Below are 22,395 nucleotides of genomic sequence, written 5' to 3'. Positions count from 1 at the left end.
CCTTTAACCGACAGCCCCCATATTTTATTCAAACAAAATAGTTGATGTTACTAATTTGCATTTTTGGGACCATTGCACCCTTCAAATGGAGTATTTTTTAGCACAAAGTCAATCAACATCCTGTCACCAAAACGGCGCATACGTGCTGTGCGCATATGCAATATTCCACCAAATTAGACAACTCTGCACTGCAGAGACAATCTATTAGAAATTGGACACCCATTAACCTCCCTCAGAAGATCTGTAGTCAGATGCAGATGTTTCATAGGCCCTAACCAAACAAAGGATTTTGAAGATTCTGCAGAAAACCTCTAAATTCAGCATTCACATGCAACCTAAGCCTGCCTGTACCCAAGGCACATTCTCTGTTAGGTGAACACGGCCTGATAGCGGCCTTGCAAACATTTCCTGGTTCTAGGAGGAAATGAAACATCATTTCGATTCCTGCGGCAATGGTGAAACATTTTCAAATTTTGAATTGATTCAGAGTTAATGAAGGCAGCAAGCTAAAGGTCATGATTTATCAGCACAAGGGTATCTTGATATTACATTGACACACTGTTGCGGCTCATCTCACGTGCCGTGTGAGATGATACAAAGCTGGGCTTCTTCAGGGCTACATCAGGCAGAAATGATAAGCTTCGAAAGATGGTGCAGAGTTTAGAAAATGCATTTTTATTTATCTTTGGTTAGAAAAGAAAATGGGGAGGTTGAATAACTCAGAACAGCCCCAGAGGCGTCACTAGAGGGGGGGACGAGGGAGTTATAGCCCCGGGTCTTTAGGTTTTAGTCCTGGTTAGGAGCTCAGGGGCTACAACCAAAAGGCTAAATAGCCCCGAGTCCCGACAGTATCGACATTAGCATAGCCCCGGATAGAAGCTCAGGATTTACAACCAAAAGGCTAGATAGCCCCGAGTCCCGACAGTACCGACATTAGCGTAGCCCCGGATAGAAGCTCAGGGTCTACAACCAAAAGGCTAGCTAGCCCTGAGTCCCAACGGTACCAACATTTGCGTAGCCCTGGATAGAAGCTCAGGGTCTACAACCAAAAGGCTAGCTAGCCCTGAGTCCTGACATTAGCATAGCCCCGGATAGAAGCTCAGGGTCTACAACCAAAAGGCTAGCTAGCCCTGAGTCCCGACGGTACCATTAGCGTAGCCCCGGATAGAAGCTCAGGGTCAACAACCAAAAGGCGAGCTAGCCCCGAGTCCTGGCGGTACCAACATTAGCGTAGCCCCTGATCTTCTCCAGACCAAGCAACACCCCTGCACAGCCATATGCATAAGCAGCCATGTTATCGCGCTAAACACAGACCACTTGTGAAAAAAAGTCCCAACAAATAAGTAGGAAACGGGCTCATTGAAGCCTATGTTTCCACTCATACAGTTCTAGGGTTGCGTTCTGATTAAACATGCAGCTTTTTTTGAAAACATTTCCTTGTAAAAATTATATTTTAACTCTAAAACAGATAATTTTCTGTAAACCATGCTTTGCACAAGAAGCATGGTTTACAGAAGGGCATCTCTTTTAGAGGTAAAATATATGTTTTAATTGCCCAGAAAATACTCCCCTACCCCAATTGGGAATGCGAATTACTTTTTTATTTCCTACAAATATTTTACAGTGGGCTTTAAAAAAAAGTAAGTAACGCTCCCATTTCAAAATGTTATCTGGAGCTCTGGGTAAGGAGGTTCATTTTGAAAAGTTCCATATTCAGTTTTAAGTTGTTTCAGCAAGTTGTACAGAATACCGAGGCTGCTGAGGGGCACGTTGTTTTCAGAAGAACCGAGGTTTGTAGCACCCTTGGACCTGGAGACTAAAGATTAAGATTGGGGACCCCATACACCTCTTGGATTTTGCCCGTTTCAGAGAGCTGAGCTGGCAGAAAGTATCTTTTCCTTCTAACAAATTCGGCTGAAAACATGCAAAGTTCACTGTTTAGCCACAGGGGAAATGGAAACGTGTTTTCTAGCAAACTGAGTTTTGCAAATTGTGAATTTTTGTTCGGTGAATGATTTTTCTTTGCTACGAACGGATTGGTAATTTTTTAAATTTTAATTAAGAATCGATACATTTGGGCACGTTGGACGTTTTATTTTTAAATGATTGGTGTTATTTTTGGAAGAAGCACATTGTTTTTAAAGATCTTTCAAAAGTTCGCCAAAATTACTTTTTTTGTGGTGAATAGATTCATTCTTGCCCATTTGTTAGACTGAAATTTGAATAGAAAATTGCTTGATTTGCCAATCTCCAATAAAGCAATTTGTTGGGCTTAAACTTGATCGTTTGCTTTTGGGCAAATTACATTTACCGAGACGTATCATGGCTCAATATTTAACTAATTATAACTTGATTTTTCATAAAGCCTTTTGTTACTATCTTTTCCTGTTCTCCAGCACTTTACATAACAGGTGTGACTATTATTCAAGTAATCACGCTCCTCATGTAGAGCTGGGAAGGGTGAAACATTAAGTTGGTGCTGGCCAGACTGGAAGATGGGACCCAGACCTCAGCGGAAGGAGCTTTACTCACTGAGCTATCTGATATAGACATTCCTTTATTCAAAATCGTTACCTTTTACACTGTAGGCTTCGAAATGGTTCACTTACATTCCAATATCAGATACTGTTAAAGGTCAGAGCTTTCAGATGTGACTTGGACAGAAATGTCTCTCTGTCTCTTCAGAGCCAGAACTGGAAACTCCGGTGTCCAAACCTGCCATTTTGCATTTCGAGCCTTAGGCACTGAGCCCTGCCTTAGCCAAAAGTGTACTTTTCCATTCAGATTGGAAATAGACTAGGGTGACCAGACGTCCCGGTTTTGCCGGGACTGTCTCGGTATTTGGTGGGTATCAAGTAATATTATCCCCACCAATAATATTGCCATATATATGGTTGTTGCGAATGGCCATAGGTGATATTATTGGTGGTGATAATTTATGGGATAAATGGGACCGCGGGATTTGGGGCGCTGCCCCGCTCCCTTAAAAAAATATGGGGGTTGCCGGGGTGTCCCCCGCAGGTTCCATGGCTTAATATCGCTGCCAAAATATGCCGATATTTTTGCATGCCGTATTTATGCCGGGATATTAACACATGGAACCATTTGGTGCTCTGTCCCCCTTTCTCAAGATTAGTCACCCTAAAATAGACATTGGTCCTCATTACGAGTTTGCTGGTACAGTAACAAGGGTACCGGTAAGCTTGCCGGTACCGTTGTTACCGTACTGGCAAACTACGAGTTCTGCTCGCGGGTGCCATTGCAGCCACCAGGTCTGACCTGGTGGCCGTACTGGCACCCGCGAGCAGAACATGACGGGAGCACCAGTACCGTTATCACCGGTACAGGTGCTATCACCTTCTCCTTTGAGCCCTATGGGGCTCAAATGGGAATGGGCAAGAATGTTTTCCTGTGCCCAGAAAAGGGCAATTACCGGGGCCGGCAAAGTCGTAATGACCCGGTAATTGCCCTTTTTTGGGCACTGGAAAACATTCTTGCCCATTCCCATTTGATCCCCATAGGGCTTAATGGAGAAGGTGGTAGCACCAGTACCATTGATAATGGTACTGGTGCTACCGTCATGCAATTGCCCTTTCCTGGGCGCCGGAAAAAAATGAATACCGGCGGCAGCCGTGCCTGTACTTGTAATGAGGCCCAGAGTCTAGTCAATTATTGGCATTCTTCATTCTGAGTCTGGGCCTGGCTTCGGACATTGGCAGCCTGATAATCTCAGAGGCAGACGCAGGAGACAATGGCAAAAAGGCTTTGCACGTTTTTCTGCCACATCCGCCGAATTTGCTTTTGTGCTGGGTTCTGTGTGTAAGTAACCGTGGGCGTTTGCCTTGTGCACTGGGCCGCACCATTGCCACAACTGCACAGAGCACAATAATACCCAGTCTCTCTAGAGAAGGTAGGTTTTGTAGAGTCTGCGAGATTTTGGAACACATTGAGACGTGTTGACCAAATGGCCTGAAATGGGGGACACATATATATGACATTGCTTGGCCAATTCACTCATGATTATAATTCAATCAAATCTATTGAGTTTTGGTCTTACTGTTTAAATTCGGAATGTGAAAGGTTCCACATTGCACTTTATAAAGTTTGGTGTTATATTAGCAGCAAATTTGGAAATGGGAATTGAATGATACATTGGATAATACCCTTTCTAATGGCAGGGTAACCGCCATGATTGTGCGGCCAGCACTGGGCGATCCGGCACCACCCCCAGACGTAGCACCATTTGTGAGACCATGTTGTGCAGAGCAAGGGAAATGGAAGGAGGTTGTCTCTTTTTTCTCTATGCCGCGCAGCTGCGGCGCACAGCGGTCAGAAGACAATGTTGGCCCTCATAGAGCAAGTGAGCCTGAAAAAGGATGGCTTAACACGTGAAATGCTTCAGGTAGCTCATCTATAATGACTACAGGGAAAGTGATAGGGCCTTTCAATATTTTCATTTGAGAGGGGCCCGAGGATAAAGGTGGCCCCTATGTTGGCAGTTAGCAGTCTTATGGCACAGCACATGGTTTAATTCGAGACTTTAAATGGTGCACGTTACAAGCTGCATTTGCTGGAGCACCTCAGGCCACCTGGGCATCGGTGGTATATCGAAGTGTTCTCATCACCTCGTTGCCTTTTTACTTGGGTTGTTCTACATTAGCTCCTTGCTGACAAAAAACGATTGATAGCTTTTCATTGGATTTTTAGTGTTTCAGCTGCCCGCTGGCTGGTCGTCTCATGATAATCTACAGCTATTAAGCCCATTGTCTCCATCATAAATATGCAAGCCATAGGTGCCTGTTTATTTCCCCTCTAGGCAAGAGGGGCTCCAAACACCATGTGTAAGTGGGCCCGCAAACCGTGACAAATCTAATTGTGTATCAGTGGGCTGCGGATCACGAAGCCAACCCCACGGTGGTTCTCCTCCGGTAGTATAAGGCCCTGGGTGTTGTCTCAGACACAATTTGGAGTTCAATGTTTAGAGTCTATCCCTTTCCCTCAGACACTCAGGCTTGTCTGAGACAACTGTAATCTAGCGCTTGGACCCTGACTCCATGCTTTCTTCATCAAGTCCCACATTCTCCGCTGCCTTTGCTATAGTTTCTCACTCAGGTACAATCCATCATACTCATTTCTATACCTAAAAAGGCAGTATATACTTGTATTTATGGAGGTTAATTCACTGTGATCACTTACAATACTAAATTAGTAATCTAGTGCAATGTTTAAGAAGTAACAGTGAAAGCATCATCGGCGTGATAGTTGTAGCATTGGTGACTGAGCGGACACTGGCCTGAAAACAGTTGCTAGAGGCCTGAAAGATTATTCCTGTATAATAAATGGTTGAAAAGAACTTCACATAATGGGTCATCCTTAAGCATATTGTCTGATAGTTAAGACATTTAGGTATATGTCTGCAGAGATTCGTGTGTGCTCGGTTTGATGAAAGGCAATGTTTTTAAAATGTGTAATTTATTTACTTGACCACATCTTGACCACATCTCTTTTCAGGAGATATGGTCTACTGGCACTGTCATAGTCAACAAGGAAAATGAGCGACTTCCTATCTAGCTGTGAAATTGTGTGATTTCCTATCTAGCTGTGAAATTGTGTGATTTCCTTTATAACTGTGAAATTGAGCGATTTCTTTATAACTGTGAAATTGAGCGATTTCCTGTCTAGCTGTGAAATCGAGCGATTTCCTTTATAACTGTGAAATTGAGCGATTTCCTGTCTAGCTGTGAAATTGAGCGATTTCCTTTATAACTGTGAAAATGAGCGATTTCCTGTCTAGCTGTGAAATTGAGTGATTTCCTTTATAACTGTGAAAATGAGCGACTACCTGTTTAGTTGTGAAATTTAGCGATTTCCTGTCTAGCTGCGGAATTGTGTGATTTCCTATCTAGCTGTGAAATTGAGCGATTTCCTTTAAAACTGTGAAATTGAGCGATTTCCTGTCTAGCTGTGAAATTGTGTGATTTCCTATCTAGCTGTCAAATTGAGCGATTTCCTTTATAACTGTGAAATTGAGTGATTTCCTGTGTAGCTGTGAAATTGAGCGATTTCCTTTATAACTGTGAAAATGAGCGACTACCTGTTTAGTTGTGAAATTGAGCGATTTCCCGTCTAGCTGTGAAATTGGGCGACTTTCTGTATAGCTGGGAAATTGGGCGACTTCCTGTATAGCTGGGAAATTGGGCGACTTCCTGTCTTGCTGGTGACTATGAAATGCTGAGTCATTCCCATGCCAAGCTCTTGAGCTATGTGGCTGGCTTTGCTCCAAACTTATTTTACTCTCGAAGTTACCGGCCTGCCATGAAATCTCCCATTTTCCACACAGCCTGGTGCACCACAGTTCCACAGTATTGTCCATGTTTTAGGTCATGCTAGGGCCCAACGTATGCGCCTACTGTAGGGAGTCACACATTGTCTTCAATTAGTCTCATTTCTCTTTCTTTTTCACCCTGCAGTAAGCCTGGCCGAGGAGTCTTTGTGCCATTTAGCAAAGTGTTACTGGCGTGGGAGTAGCCTGGAATCCCGTTAAAGGTGAAGCATTGCAATGGCTGGAGGCGGCATCAGCCACGATGACCAGCTTTCTTGAGAAAGAAGAAGTAGAGAGAATGGCTTTCACAAGAACTGGAAAACTCACTTCTCAGAATGCAGAACTGGAGATGGAAGATAAGAGCATAGGAAGACTGCGGTCACTGAACTTCTGCAGACTGTCAGCGGCCAAGCTGAGAACATTCAGGGTGTGGTTTCAACACTGGTTTACCTGCCTGATTTCCAAGCCTTTAGTGGATAGGGATAAAGCAGCATTGATGGTGTGGATAAAGCAGAGCCCAGGCAATAACATTTAGAAGAGTGTCAAGGAACAGGCTACCTGCTTCTATGCGGTAGATCGGAGACTACCTCCAGTTTCGAAAAGTGTTGAAGACTCATCTTTTCTAATTCTTTTTCATAACGTGGTAGCACACCAGGGTTGGCCTTTTTTTCTGCGCGTCTAGATGCCTTTGGGCCATAGTTTGCACTTTATAAATACAACACATTACATTACATTACACCAGCAGCATGTACCCTTCTAAACTTCACACAGCAACCTAACTCTCCACCCCCTAAAATCACATACTTTTATAGAGCCCTCAAACCCGATGGATTGGCTTCATAACACTTTGTGCTCATTTGTCATTGGAGAGACTAATGGCATGGGGAAGACATGGTCCCCCTCCTCCGAGAACGTACTCTATTAAGTATATCGTTGCTTTCCTATGCAAATGCTGTGTTTAGTAACATAACTCAAACTTGAGGGGGGGACTTCTAAGTACAATTATGTTTGCAGAATTTCAGCCAAATCCGTTCTACGAATCAAATGTTATTACCAATTCAAGTTTTGGGTTTCCTGTGGTACTCAGTACTCAACTGTAGTGCGGCGACAGCAGTACTATAATGTAAAATGGTCTGTGGTAGCGACCCTGTAGTTATGGTAAGTTGCTCATCCCATAGGAAGAACAGTTTTTCAATGGTTTATATCTTTGGCACCGTTAGACGAATCCTCATGAAACTTTGTAAAAAAAAAGTATGCAGCCAATTCAGAATTATTGTACAAAGTTTTGCTCGATTTAGTCAAGGGGAGGCAAAGGTATAGGGGGTTGCCAAAACTTTTAAAATCTGGATGGACATGAATGGAAAAATGTTTTGCTTGCGGCTACAGCCCAAACCGCTGGACATATTTGCGCCAAACTTGTGGGAGGAGATACATTTGGTGTTAATCCATCCAGTAATTTTTTGAAAAAGCCCAAACTATAGGTAACAAACAATAAATGTGTGATATCTCGCTGGTCCATTGACTCACTTCCTGGTTCGTTGTCCCCAGACTCCTCTAAGCCAATCAGGAAGCCACGCATTGTTTGCCGACATCGTACACGCCCACTGATTGGTCAATTAAAAACATGAGGTGCATACAACATTTTGGAACAGATGCCATGTTGGATTTACAAAATACGCCCCTAGTCTTCGAACAACACAGCAAAAACATATTAAAAAACACAACATTACACTTGCCAAACAAATGAAACAATCTTTGGGGAGGTGATGGGATGGGATATGCCCGGAAAAGGCAAACATCTGGTGTTTTTTCTTCTCGGGTGTCCACAAAAATATGTTCGGGTCATTGCTGTGATGTTCGAGAATTTGACAAGGGGCAGTGAAGAGCAGTTATTCGAAGGCTTATAACTTTGGCATCGGTTAAAGAATCAGCACAAAGATTATAGAAAAATGTAGAGTTTGGATTTTAGAAATATCCAGATCCTTACCTTGTACATGCACACTTTTTATTAAGCTTAAAAGGTCAGCATTGGATGTGGCGGCATTCACAAGCTCTTGGAAGACTCATGGTAATAGTGAGTGCCCCATTTGTGGCCATGGTAATGATGCAATTAGTCACTTTATGTTCACCTGTGACAAATATAAGCCATTAAAGATAGGTACATGAAGCCTATTCTTAGGGTATGAAAAATACATAGAATTGAAGAGGCTTTAGGGATGTGTAGACAGTCCAAGAATCTTAACATTTTGTTGCCAAATATGTTGCTCTATGGAATATGAAATGGAGGTGTATTTGTTTTAATTAGTATTTTAAATGTGTTTTCGATGTTACTTTGATGGCAATACGCTGAAATAAAGTGAAAAAGAAGATTATAGACCCAACTATGAATGGTTGTACAAAGTTTGAACGGATTTTGTCAAGAGGGGGCAAACCTGCATGGGAGGAGGTTCTAAAACTTTCAAAATCAGGATAGGCTTGAATGGGAAAACAAATTCTACTTGTGGCTACAGCCCAAAGGTCTGGATGGATTTGCAGCAAACTTGTGCGAGGAGCATTGGCAAGGGCCCGAAAACTTGCTTTTGTAAATGTGTCTTTTGTTTTCATTTTTCCAAAGTGTCAAAATGTAGGCACAGAAAATAGTGATATAACTTTGGTGCCTGGGCAGTGGGCCTGGCCACCCGTAAAGAACAGATGTCCATTCTGATTTGCTTATTCGGGCATGTGGCATAAGTTCAAAACCCTCTGCATTGTCCACAAGGCCTTCTGGGGCCTGGGACCTAAATACCTTCAACTCTCTCTTCCTAAATATCTTCCTTCACGAGCCCTTCGCTCATCCGTCTCCAACTCCCTCATGGTCAGCCGCTTCTCGAAGCAACGAGCTGGGGGTAGATCTCTCTCCTCAGCAGGGGCCTCCCTCTGGAACAGCCTTCCTGCCTCCCTGAAACTTGAGGAGAACCATCTCCGGTTCCGGAAGCACCTCAAAACCTTCCTCTTCGCTTCTGCCTTCTCTCTCCCTCTCCCCTGCTAATCTTGCCTAACTCCCCACTGAATTCAGCACTAAACCTGCATCTGGGCCACTCTCAGCAACCTCGGTCCAGGGCCCAGCCACTCTCCACTTGCACTGCCTCCCTGGCTCCCCCTGCACTGTGGGACTGTCACTGTATCCCTACAGCCCCCTTCCCAGCACTTGCTCTGCACTTACCTCGCACTTGCCACCAGCTGGCCCTTTTATTTATTATTTATTATTTATTATTTTTTACGCTACTTACCTTGTACTGCACTTTCCCCCCACCTCCTCCCCCTGCACTTCCTCCTTTTCCCCTTACCTCTGCACTTGCGCGATCTGAATGACACCTGGCCTAGTAGGATCGTTTGTCTGTCTTCCCCTTGTTTCCCTCCCTCCCTGCCTCGTCGCGCCTTGAAACACTTGTGTATAGGCGCGTTACAAATACCATATCATATCATATCATATCATATCATATCATGGCCGAAGCCCATGCCCCATGGATTGTGGACAATGGCCATGGCTGCAAGCCATGAACACTGGCCATTGGTGATAATATGGGGTACAGTGGACACTGGACCAGGATGCAGGCTATGTGCAGGGGATAAGAGGGTGGTTTGGTGGGGCTGGAGTCATGGTAGAGTCTCATGTCCTAGGCAACTCAACCATGACTTGAATCCCCAGCCTGCGCTGCTAAATATGAAACACATCAGTATGTGCTTCAAACAATATCTTTGTTAAATGTGTCGATTGTTAAAAGAGGTTCACAGCCCTGTAGCCAGGGATCCCCCAATTAGATGATACTAAAACCACATACTCAAAAAGTAGAGCAAACACTGGGCAAAAAGCAGTGCTGTCTATTACAGCTGGGTGAGCACAAATCTGACAGAACGGTGGATAGGCTCTGATCGAAAGGCTGACATCTGAATAGAATACGAACAGTAGTTTTATACCAAGAAATACAATGCTCTGAAATCCATCAAAGCGCTTGCAAGTTGGAGAATTCACTTTTTCTATGTTTCCCAGGGATATTATTGGTTAGTGGACATCACCTCCTCGAAGTTTACATTGATTATTGAAACGTTATTGAAGTAAACAGTTTACCAGTTTCACATTACAATGCCTCCCCATGTGGTACCACATTTATTCACACCCTGTCCCCGCAACAACTTGTTATTATGCTGACTGCTGGACTTTAATACACTGCCATTGGTCAGCACCATTGAGAACAGAACATGAGACACCCTGCAGCTGGTGGGAAAGGAGACATTCACACCATACCTATTAGATGAGGACCTTTGCAAACTCTGTGGTAGATACTTTGGAGGCTGGTCACCACCCCAGAGCTCAATAACTTACCGTCTGATTGGTTCTCCAAAGAACGCCACTCTGTCCAGTGTTCCTCTCTCACAGTCACATGCTGATGGCATCGGTAGTCATGGGACCAGTGCACGGGTACAGATCCACCCTCCCCGCTGCTGTGTAGGCCGGCTAGTTTGGCTGACCGCCATGTAATTACATCACCTTGTTCTAGTTATGTTGTTTTTCTCATGATGAGTAGCTTAAGCCCTGATCCCTGTTATATTGGTCATGTGTTTCAGATCGAGGTTTCCCAGGTTCCGCCTGCCCTGAGGGATTTCCCACTTTGTGTGTTTATGATGGCGCTATTTTTATCCTTCCCCTTCTTTAGCTAATCATAGGAGAGTATCTTGGACTGTGTATACACCGAATGCATCATTACCCCCTGCTGTTCCCAGTGTAGCCCTTTGTACGGGCGTCTATGGATTAGAGTACCTGTGTCATATCCCATGTAGCTACCCCCACCATTCCCCATCTTTACTCTCGCAGTTGGTAGGTGCATCCTCCTGTCTGACCCTGAATTAGAACCTTTAATACAGCCCTTTCATATATGTTAAAAGAGCAATTGTTATATACAGTGCTGTAACAGCATGAAGCATTTTAACTTACAAAAACCATTGAAATTTAGTGAAATGACTGTTAAACAGAAGTTATTGTTCAGTTGCACTAATATAAAAACCTATGAGTTTGTTGAAAAAAACTTTGCTAAAGGGACGTTATGGTTGTAAGGTAAAACAAAAAAACAAAGAAATGTCCAGTTATGTGTTGCAGGGCGAAATGAAAGGTCTGATACTCAAGTAAGGGAAGTGAACTTCTTTACTAAGTTCCAGTGACAAGGTATAAACATCAGTTAAGTCCAAGGGAAGTAAGTAGAAAGGTACACAGGAAATATCCACCGGCCTCCTCTCTCACAGGCTGCTTCACTCCAACAGACCTTTGTGGAGCACACCCCAACATTCCATAGGCATAACATTCCATCAAGCATTCATGCAGGATCACGGCAGTTAACACAAGACACAACATTATGGTAAGCTATTCAATCCTAACTCACAAGTGGAATCACCAATGATATCACATAGACACCTACAAGGGGGTCGGTTTAGAGTATTGATAACAACATATGAAATTTGAACTGGAGGCCTCTTATGAACTACTCCATGAATCACAAAATGTACTTATTAAAACAGAAACTTTGTAGTGAAGTGTTGTTAATTACATAAATCTAATAAAACATACGCATAGGGAACGATTGGAGCATGGACCATAGAAGTAGAGTGTTCGTAATCTGGTATGTTTGGTCAGTAGAATCATACGTCCAAGCCTATCAGACTCTTGACTAATTCTAAACTTGGAATCAACAGCTAACAATACAAGACTTACTACACACCTGTGTTAGTGTAAAAAGTATATGTAGGGCATCGATGCTTCCAAACCTGAGTCACACACAGGGAAACTCTAGTAAAGAGGAAACAAATGCTATGACTAGAAAATGACACTCAGATTACAGTTCATCATTCTGTATGAAAATGGTATTGTCTGTCTGGGCCCTGCTATTGTTCCATGAATGTGGACCATGAGCTCAGGCCAAACCCTAAGGAAAGTATGTTCAGAACATAGCATAAGGTTATGATTTACATATACAGTGGGCCTCATTACGACCCTGGCACTAATGGGTTGATGGCGCCGTAAAAGGCTGCAGCGCCGTTAACCCATTAGCGCCTGATTACGAGGTCTACACCAGCCATTAAAATAGGGACCCGCAAAGGGACCTTGGTGCTAAGTACGGTACCGCAATTTGCAGTACCGTACTTAGCGCCTTCCCATTCCCATACAGCCCTATGGGGCGAAAATGGGAATGGGGGAAGGGCCATGGTTCAATGGGGAATTACCGCCCCGCCAACCTTGGAATGAGGTGGTAATTCCCCATTGAACAATGGCGGACCCGTTACAACACTGGCACCAACCATGGTGCTAATAGCGCCATGGTTTAGCGCCGGTGTTGTAATGAGGGCCAGTATGTTTAGAGTATGTGCATCATGTGTTCACTGCATTATGACCTGATCAAGTCCTCTGCTTAAAATTCCTACTGTCACTGATCAAAAACAACTACCTCGGATATGTGATGTCATCAGTGATGTCATTGAAGATGCCATTTCTGATGTCATCTTTGATTACCCGGGTGTTAGTCTTAGCAGTGCATGGTGGTGGACCGAGTTACGGTTGTATAACTTACCATAATTGGTGAATTTCTTTGTTTTTTCATTTTAACTTACAACCATAACGTACCTTTAACAAGGTTTTTTTCAATGGATTTCATAGACTTTTATTACTGCAACTGAACCATAACACCCCTTTAAAAACATTTTTCAGTGAATATACCTAGATAGATATATATATGATCAACGTATTACCATACCTGAGTATGCTCGGTCAATGTCAAAAATTGTGGGATCACCTGGTATGCAGCTGTGAAAGGAATGGTCCCCAAACATTGTACAAATTCTTCTCTTGATCATTGAACGTATAAATAATCTTTTCAGAACTGGTGAGTGTGCATAGGGCAGTTAGCCAAGTATTGCACTAGGATATCTCATTACTTTTGTACAATTTAAGAATGTTGAATTATTTGCGGGTTGTCATGGGCAATAATGACATGCCAGACCCAACCAAAGTAGACCCGAGCAAACCTCTGAAGCTAAGGACATGAGTATAGGATGTAAATTATATCTGCAAACCCCTGAACACACTGTGAGCAATTATTATCCAGCGATCCCAATCTCCAGAGTTTATCAGGGGTCAAGTGTCCTATACAGTCACAGATATTCCTGTTATGTGTATATAATATATTGGACTACTACTAGTACAACAACTGACATTCCAGCATTTTTCCCATTGCTCCCTTAATGTTATCTGTGTCGGTATGGAGTAGAGCTCAGAAATGAGAGGCAAATATGGGGATGAGATTGATACTCTCTGATGTAAACTTGAAATGAATATAATTATGCAAGTATGCAGAAGCACAATGTTTTCCTTGCTGGTGATAATCAAGCCATAGCAACACAGATCCGCAATTGGAGCTTTACCCAATATTCAGAGTCAGGCATTATAAAACGTGCTTGTAGTTATTGAAAGGTCAATAATCGATCCAATTAATTTAGTAGGTCATATAATCTAAGTATTCCATTGCATATAATGTCAGCCAATGTAAATTTCAGTTCTGTATTCTTTTTTTTAAACATATTTTTATTAAGTTTAAATCCAGTCACAAACAGGACAATAGAAACATTAACCCCTCCCCCTTAATCCCCGGAAGGTACTTCAAAGTTATCTCCATCGTTGGTCTGGCACTTGTCCTTTCTTCCCTTAATTAGAGAGTTCGGGGAAGTTTTATTTTATGGGGGCTCCATTGCACCATGTATTCACTCTATTCTAAGCTTATTATTGCACCACACGAGGGCTTCTTTATGTAGAAAAGGCTGTATTTATATCAATTTGTATCTCCCAAACATGGATATTTGCTTTAACGATTTGGGACCCCATTTGTGTTGTGGAAGGTATTACAATTATCTTAAAATGTAAGTTGGATCTTCCTTTTCAAATTGTATCCATTTAGGGAAATCACAGATAGCACAGAGGATTTGGGGTTTTTGATAAAGCTGGGCAGCTCAGAAGTGTATAGAGAATTTGGAGTATTTGATAGAGATGGGTAGCTAAGAACGGCACACCAAATTTGAGTATTTGATAGAGCTTGGCATCTAGGAGTGCATGGGAAATTCTGAGTATTTGATAGAGCTGGGCAGCTAGGAAGTGCATATGTAATTTGGAGTATTTGATCAAACTGGGTAGCCAGGAAGTGCATATGGATTTTGGAGTATTTGAGAGAGCTGTGTAGTTAGGAAGTGCATATAGAATTGGGAGTATTTGAGAGAGCTGGGTAGCTAGGAATTGCATGAATGCAGAGTATTTGAAATAGCTGGGAAGGTAGGAAGTGCACAGGGAATTTGGAGTATTTGATAGAGCTGGGTAGCTAGGAAGTGCATATGTAATTTGGAGTATTTGATAAAACTTGGTAGCTAGGAAGTCCATATGGATTTTTGAGTATTTGACGAGCTGTGTAGTTAGGAAGTGCATATTGAATTTGGAGTATTTGAGAGAGCTGGGTAGCTAGGAAGTGCATATGGAATGTGTAGTATTTGAAAGAGCTGGGAAGGTAGGAAGTGCATAGGGAATGTGGAGTATTTGAAAGAGCTGCGAAGGTAGGAAGTGCATAGGCAATGTGGAGTATTTGAAAGAGCTGGGAAGGTAGGAAGTGCATAGGGAATGTGTTGTATTTGAGAGACCTGGGTAGCTAGGAATGATATCTCTGAATCTGGCAAAGTCCACCCATTGGTGTATAGGCCAGCAACTTCACTTTACTAAACCTCGGTTTGGAATTTCCCCCAAATGAATTGACTAAGATCTGATAGTTGTCCACCATCTGAATTTAGGAGTAATTGGGAGCATTCCAAACATGTAATTATACTTCAGTACTGTGTTCATGTTAATACCTTTAATTCCTCCCATATCAAGATTTGTAACTACTTGCATGCAGGCTGTAAATTATCCTCCATAGTATCAAACAGCCATGGTTCACGTTAATTGCTAGGTATTTCAAGATTTTCACAATCCAATTAAAATTAAAGTCTGTAGTATATTGTCTGTAAGAATATGGTGTTGAAGATTAGGGCCTCACATTTCATCCAATTAATCATGTACCCTGAAATGGTGGAACATGCTGTGATTAATGAGATAACATGATGTTTCAAACTTTTAGGTTATTTCACTCATAGCACGTCATCTGCATATACCATCAGTATGATTTAAAAGTGGGATAATGGGCATCATTGGTGGTTTTCACGGGTTATAGCAAAGGGATGTGAAAGGTACTCCCCTGCTGGAGACACCAGTTATGGGATTAATATATAAAAATTGACCTTTGGAAATAAAATCAGTCCCCACTTCACACCTCTTCAGGGCCTCAAATAAGTATTGCCATTCCACCCTGTTAAATGCTTTTTGTCAGCCCAGTGACGGGGTGACTCCTGCAGTTGCCGTAAAACATGAACAATATTTTGTTAAGTTAGCTCATATTATTATTTGTTATGAAATGAGTTACAAATCCTACCTGGGCATCACGTATTAGTTTTGGGATGATTCTCTCAATACTAGCTGCAAGACTCATGATCTTCATTCTTGTGTTTATTAATGATATGGGTCTATAATTGAAACATATAATAATGCCCCTATCCGGTTTCTGATCTTTTCATATGTTGCGATTCATCTTCTTGAAAGAGTTTATTATTGATATGGGTCTATAATTGAAGCATATAATAATGCCCATATCCGGTTTCTGATCTGTTCATATGTTGCGATTCATCTTCTTGAAAGACATCTTTCAAAATTGGTGCAATTACTGGGCTATATACCTTTATAAAATTCCTGAGTGAGGCCATCTGAGCCAGGGGCTTTATTTGCTGGTAAATTAATGGCATCACTTATTTCTTCTTCAGTAATCGGGGCTCTCAGAATGGCCCGGTCAGAGGCATTGAGCACAGGTATGCTGTTCAGATAGGACGTTATTGTTTCCAACACGTTTCCTTGATTCTCTGATGCATGAAGGGATTCGTAGGATTTGAAAAGCTCATTATTCAACTCTTCTGGGGGTGTACGCGTAGGGCCTTTATTTTAAACAATGGAATTCTCAGCAGTAATTTCCTCCTTGCTCATATCTTGATAGAACAGTGTGCTTTCAGTTGATTTTGTAAAAATATTGCTCAATTAATGCTTTGCTTTAAATGTTTCTTGAAGATGGATGTATTGTATGTTGCAACATAGTATACTTTTTCCCTGGAATGATAGAGGGAGTCTTTCTTTCATAGATTGCAATATAAGCCAACATCCATTCTCCATTTGGTTCTGCAAGACCTTGGCACATTTAAAGCAAAGTTAATCGTAACTGGCGAATGGTTGAAAATACAAGCAGGTGGTATATCACAAAACAAAAATCTCTGGGTGCAAGTACTTTGATATAACAAAATGGACTTTTCTTGTGAATATTTTGTGTACACATAACAACAATGGGAAGTCTTGCTCTGTTGGATGTAGTAGACACCATGGTACAACCAAACCATTATCCTGAAGAATTCCATTAAATGAATCTCTCATTCACTATTGTGTGGAAAGTCAGAATGACCAGATCTGTCTATAATTGGGTATATAGTCTTCTTCCAGTCTCCAATTATAACAGGAGTGTGGGAACATTCTGATTGAACACTGTTTAGGAGAAGAAAGTTGGTTTGTATGCATTAGGTGTATATGTAAAAGCTGCATGCATTGTCTTCTTCCCAACATGTAGGTGCATTGGAATTCATCCACATGCACCATCTGTCCATTTCTTGGAGATCCTACAATGTCATTTGTTATGATGCGATATTGCCACTCTGCACTCTCTACCCTTGGATAGTAAACTACAGTATACTTTCCCAACACAGTGACTGTTCAATTTGTCTCTGCAGGGGGAGGTGAGCCTCATTTAGCAGTGCCACTTTTCGGTGTAGTTATGGTATTGTAAGGCGTTTGATCATTTAAGGAAATGCTAATCTGATGAAATGTGATTGCAGTGCAGCAAGTGCAATGCAGGTCTTTACTGCGCCAAACATGCACCGCAAACAAAGTATTGTGTGGTGGGGGAGGTACAGGAGGGTGAGTGTTGGGGACGGGTTACTGGAAGCGTAATTGGTAGGGAAGGGGCGTTTACGTGCGAGGGCCAGGGATTTCATACATCCCGTGTAGACGTACAGGAAACTGCACCGCAGCTGAAGATCAAGGTACAGGCACAGTGGGGGGGTGACAGTTGAGACCGGGAGGGAAAGGGGATGGAATCCCCTTATTGTGTGCTTGAGATAGGGGGTGGGGCACTAATGGGGAACCCCTTTCAAAAAAGTGGATTGAGGTGGGAAAGGACAGTGAGGTGTGGTGAATCGTAGGTATCCATCAATTCTCCCCAAGGGGGAGCACCCCCTATGAGGATAGGAATGTGAGCCCACTCTGCAAAACCGTCCCTGGGGGTTAAGGCAAGTGGTACCTAATCGGGAGAGACGCCCCCTTTGGGGACAAGGACTCCCGTTCCTGTGATGAACTACCTAAGTCAACTACCATTGCTGCCCACATGGGACTATCATCTATGAAGAGTAGTGTGGTCATTTTTTGTTTGACTGAAGACAATGTGAAAAAAACATATGTGGAAAAAGAAAGGAAGATGTCTCTTTAACCAGAGACATGTATTTAACTAGGACGAGTCAGAGCAGAAGGAGAGAAGGAGAGTGATATACACATGGGAAGCCCCCTAACATCATCACACCATCTGAAGGTGGAGTCAAGGCAAACACAGAGCCTGCAACGCTCGATGGACCAGAAAAACACAGTGGGAGATGCTGGAGCCCACATGCATGCAACAACAAAGGAAGGTACGAGAAGGAACAGCGAGAAAAAATACCTGGTAGTGGCATGACCACGCTTCCAGAATGATGGGCAGGAAACTGAGGAATAGCGCAGAGACTACCGAGAAGCCTGAACAACTTCTGATCGCAAGCGTCTGGTAAAGGCAGACCCAGCAAGGAACCGAGGATGGTAATGCGAGCAGTGTGAACAGCGAGATCCGTGCCCTTCAATGTCTGCCTGCATGACGAGAGGTTCCGGGAGAATCGGGAATAGCGGGAAGCCACCAGGGAATCATTATATGCGTGAAGAAGCTCGTCCCAGTCCTAGGTATGAGAGCAAAAACATAACATGTAATGATTGGAACTATAAACCCATGAGAAAGCAAATAAACAATTTGTTCGGGATAGACTGGGTTTACTTGAAGAGTGAAACACAGAAACACATCCCAGACCTGAGGACGAGATAGCATTGAAGAAAGCAGTTTGCATGGGAAGTGAGCAATGTATAAAAGAGAGATTTAACCAACCCAGGTGCAGAGCATACCTATCAGATAAAATTAGAAGGTACATTCCTACCCGACAGTTGCGCTCGGCAGACAAAAATCTGCTTTGTATTCCTAACACCAAATGTGTGAAGAAGGGAGATCGTAGATTCTCTGACTATGGACCCAGAGCTTGGAATAAATTACCTAGAGAAATTCGTGACATCAATAGCCTCTCGGTCTTCGGAGGGCTGTAAAGACTTATTTGTTCTGCTAGATCTTGACAGAACTATTCCTTCTGTTCTGCGATGCGATTTCTCATATGATCAAGTTGATCTCTCATAGACATATGATTAAATGAAACATCTGCACCCAGGTACGATTCAGTTCGTTTAGGTGCGCGATACAAGTACGACAATACAATACAATACAATACAATACAATACAAGAGCCAACAAAGACTGGGAACTAGAACCCTGGGAGGAAGGGCAACCGCCCCATATCTCCAGAGTTGAAGGCTGGAGAAAGCTCAACTCAGAAACACATAACGAGAAAGGCGAGATAAAGCTCACCAGTGAACAAGATAAAAGAGCAGACAGCCTCAGAGAGAGAATCCTTGGAAAAGAAAGCCAAAAAGGGAATCAAGCAAACATAATTTAGGAAAGGCTGAGCAAACAGACTGGGAAGAACATATATGTGATGGCGAGAGTGTGAGGACATACTGAAAGGAAAAGTGCTCCAATGATCGGACCAGAGAAAGTATGAGACCCAAGAACTACCAGTGTTGATAAGAAACTATCAAAGGAGATTATGCTAAGAGTTACATGAGCCAAAAAGAAATATGTATATAAAAAGACTACCCAAGAAGAAGAGAATACCAGGGGATGAACAGCCATTCTCTCGCCCTATTTGCTTTAGTTATCCTTAGCGGTAGGGTCAGATAGACTATGTTTGGACAGAGGACATATTTGCTTTGGGCTTCCTGACATCTGACGAGCACCTTTAGTTCCTTTAGATAGGTATGGTATTCCCTTTAGCAACAGGGAGAGATTGGCATTATTCTTATAACTTTTATTAAAGAGAGTACAGAATGTCCTCAATGTGTCTGACTCCTTCTTCTGACCCACCACAGAGGGGAACATTTTAATTAAATATATTTACTATTTCATATATGTGTGTTGAAATCACCTGCGCAGTAAACATATTTGAAGCAAAGACATGGAGCAGGTAAGTTGATTAATTAGTAATGGTATAACTTTGAGATGTGTAGCAAAGCCGATTAGTGCCTCTGATAAAACTGCTATTGATATCAGTTGCAAATACCCAAACTTCAACCATATTTCTGATGAATGATAATAACAAGTATGTGTGATCCGTCACAGAAAGCATCTTTCAGTATATATCAATTTGTGTGCCATTCGAGTATATGTAAAAAAGAGTAACATAAAAGTCAGACAGGGACCTGCAATACTGACATTATAAGCCTGTAAATAGAAAATGGAATCAACAGAAATGTCAATAGTCTACTTTCAGCAGCAAAGACAATACATCTTCTGAATTAATCTTAGGGGTTTATATGAGCATCTGCCGGTGGCAATCCAACCAACATTTGACTTCCAAAATGTAAATATCCCATTCAAAAAGACAAATAATAATTCAAGTTTTGGAAGACCTATAAGTGTGCACACTATTGTTATAATAAGAAAATCAAGTTGTAGGAGGGAGGAGACATAAACCAGTGTTTTTAAAATCATGTAATCTCTCCCAGTCTCATATTATGTGGTATACCAGGTTATCATGACATCAGCAAGATATAGAATGCCTATGATATCTATCTCATAAAAAGCCATGAAAATGTGCAGACATAAAACAGATCAAAATAAATATACAATTCACAGCAAAAGAATCCACGATTCATTCATATACAGTAATTTCAAAAATATCGCCTGCATTACCCGAGCTGAAACAAAGTACTTCATTGATTAGACTGCACAGTTTTCATCTCTTGTTGTTTTCAACATCCTACAGGCCTCACCAACAGATCTCATTTGCCTCAAGGTGAATAACAGTCTTAAAAAGGGCAAATGCAAATAAAATGTCTAAAATCCTCCACCCTGGTAATACAAAATGTACACTTATCTACGCAATCCTTCGGGCAGTACATTGATGCAACGGGAGAATTTGTATTCTGGACTTGATCATTAAGGTCTTCTCCATCCTTTTACATGGGATATCCAGATACAGTTCCAACTGTAAACATTCCGATACAACCTTTTTTCCCACTGACTGCTTACATGGCTCCCAAAAAACCATTTATCACAGGCCTCCCTCACAACCTATTTATAATTACACCGCATCCAAAAAGGATCACTCCAGAGTAAAGGAATTTAAACCATGGCAGACGTAATACATCTTTTTGCATTAATGCATCGCACATTCTCTCCCAAAAGACTGCTCATATTCCATATTCTTAACCAATAAAATGATCAGATCCTTCAACCTGAACCAACCCAACTCCAGGTTAATTGGTAAATTGGGAGAGCTATTAGGGAGGTTAAGGAGAGGCTTGCATATCCTGTTTTCCTCCAGGACGAAACTGTGCTTATCTGAGTAACCCCATAGTTCAGCTCCAAACACTGCAGCAGGGACAGCCTGCATTCTATAAATGTCCATAGTGGGAGCAATACCTCTCACTCTATATTGATTATTAAAACTAATCACCGCCATACGCCTTCTTGCTAGAGTATTCAAACTTTTCACTACATGGCTATCCCAACTGCAGTTTAGACGAGCCAGTAACCCGAGGTAAATATAACCCTCCACTTGCTCCAATTTAAGGTTACCTATATAAAAGGAGTAGGTTTTATATTTACAGTAGTTCTTCGGGGTAAAAATCATTACTTTAGATTTCAAAATATAAATGTTTAGATCTTTAGCCCTGCAGTTGTTCGAAAAAGCAATCAGTAGACCCGATGGAGTCTTAAAAATCAAAACGGCATCATCACCATGAAGAAGAATGGCCCATTTTCTACCACCCAATATCAGCGAATCAGCTTCCAAATTATTTTTAAAACGAGGAGCCATAACACACCCGTGTTTTACTCCTTTTTGGATTGGAAACTGAGGGGTGCACTCCCCAGCTAGCCCCAACACATCATCGCAAAATTATCTTCATATAATTTAGCTATTGCATAAATAAACATTAACGGAACCCCTATAGATTCGTACAACGCCAACAGTTGTGGCCTTGAGACAGAATCAAAAGCAGTATGGAGATCAATAAAAGCGATGTATAAAGGCATCCTCTTGAGGTCAACATATGTATCCAGCAGTAGGGGCAGTCTAAAAGATTGATCTTTCGTCGATGTCACTTTTCTAAACTCTGCCTGTGCTGGAGATAATATGCTATTGACAGAACACCATGACTGAAGCCTTAAAGTTAATACTTTGGCATATAATTTGGAGAGAGAATCCAAACGAGATATAGGCCTATAATTGGCTAAGATCTGTTTTTTTAAATATTGGGAGGATAATCAAACTCTGTCAACTTCAAGAGATCGTGTTCGTAACACTCACTTCATTAAAAAGCATAGTCAAGAAGGGTGGCCATATTTGAGGATCCTCCTTGAACAAACCGATTGGCAAAAAATCCAAGCCCTGCGATTTGTTAGATTTCTTTTGGGCTAAAGGCAGCTCTATCTCCCTTTCTGTGAATTTCAGGGGGTCAAAAACAGGGTTTCCCATCCCAGC

The 22,395-nt window shown here is 42.1% G+C and overlaps 1 protein-coding gene across 2 annotated transcripts in view; it reads left to right on the top strand.

Moving 5' to 3' along the window:
• The window catches only part of LOC138503125 (uncharacterized), a 253,579-nt gene extending 244,888 nt beyond the window's left edge, over positions 1–8,691 (top strand). For both annotated transcript variants that reach the window (XM_069622643.1, XM_069622644.1), the window contains one exon: positions 6,471–8,691. In XM_069622643.1, the coding sequence (XP_069478744.1) occupies positions 6,471–6,528 (58 nt within the window). In that variant the 3' untranslated portion in view covers positions 6,529–8,691. The remainder of the gene's footprint in view (positions 1–6,470) is intronic.
• The last annotated feature ends 13,704 nt before the right edge of the window (positions 8,692–22,395 follow it).

The sequence above is a fragment of the Ambystoma mexicanum genome, chromosome 11 (genome assembly GCF_040938575.1).
Source record: "Ambystoma mexicanum isolate Mex_15411 chromosome 11, UKY_AmexF1_1, whole genome shotgun sequence".
In the NCBI taxonomy this organism is placed as follows: domain Eukaryota; kingdom Metazoa; phylum Chordata; class Amphibia; order Caudata; family Ambystomatidae; genus Ambystoma; species Ambystoma mexicanum.
The sequence above is the reverse complement of the archived record's forward strand: the minus strand, read 5'-3'. Positions and strand labels throughout refer to the sequence as shown.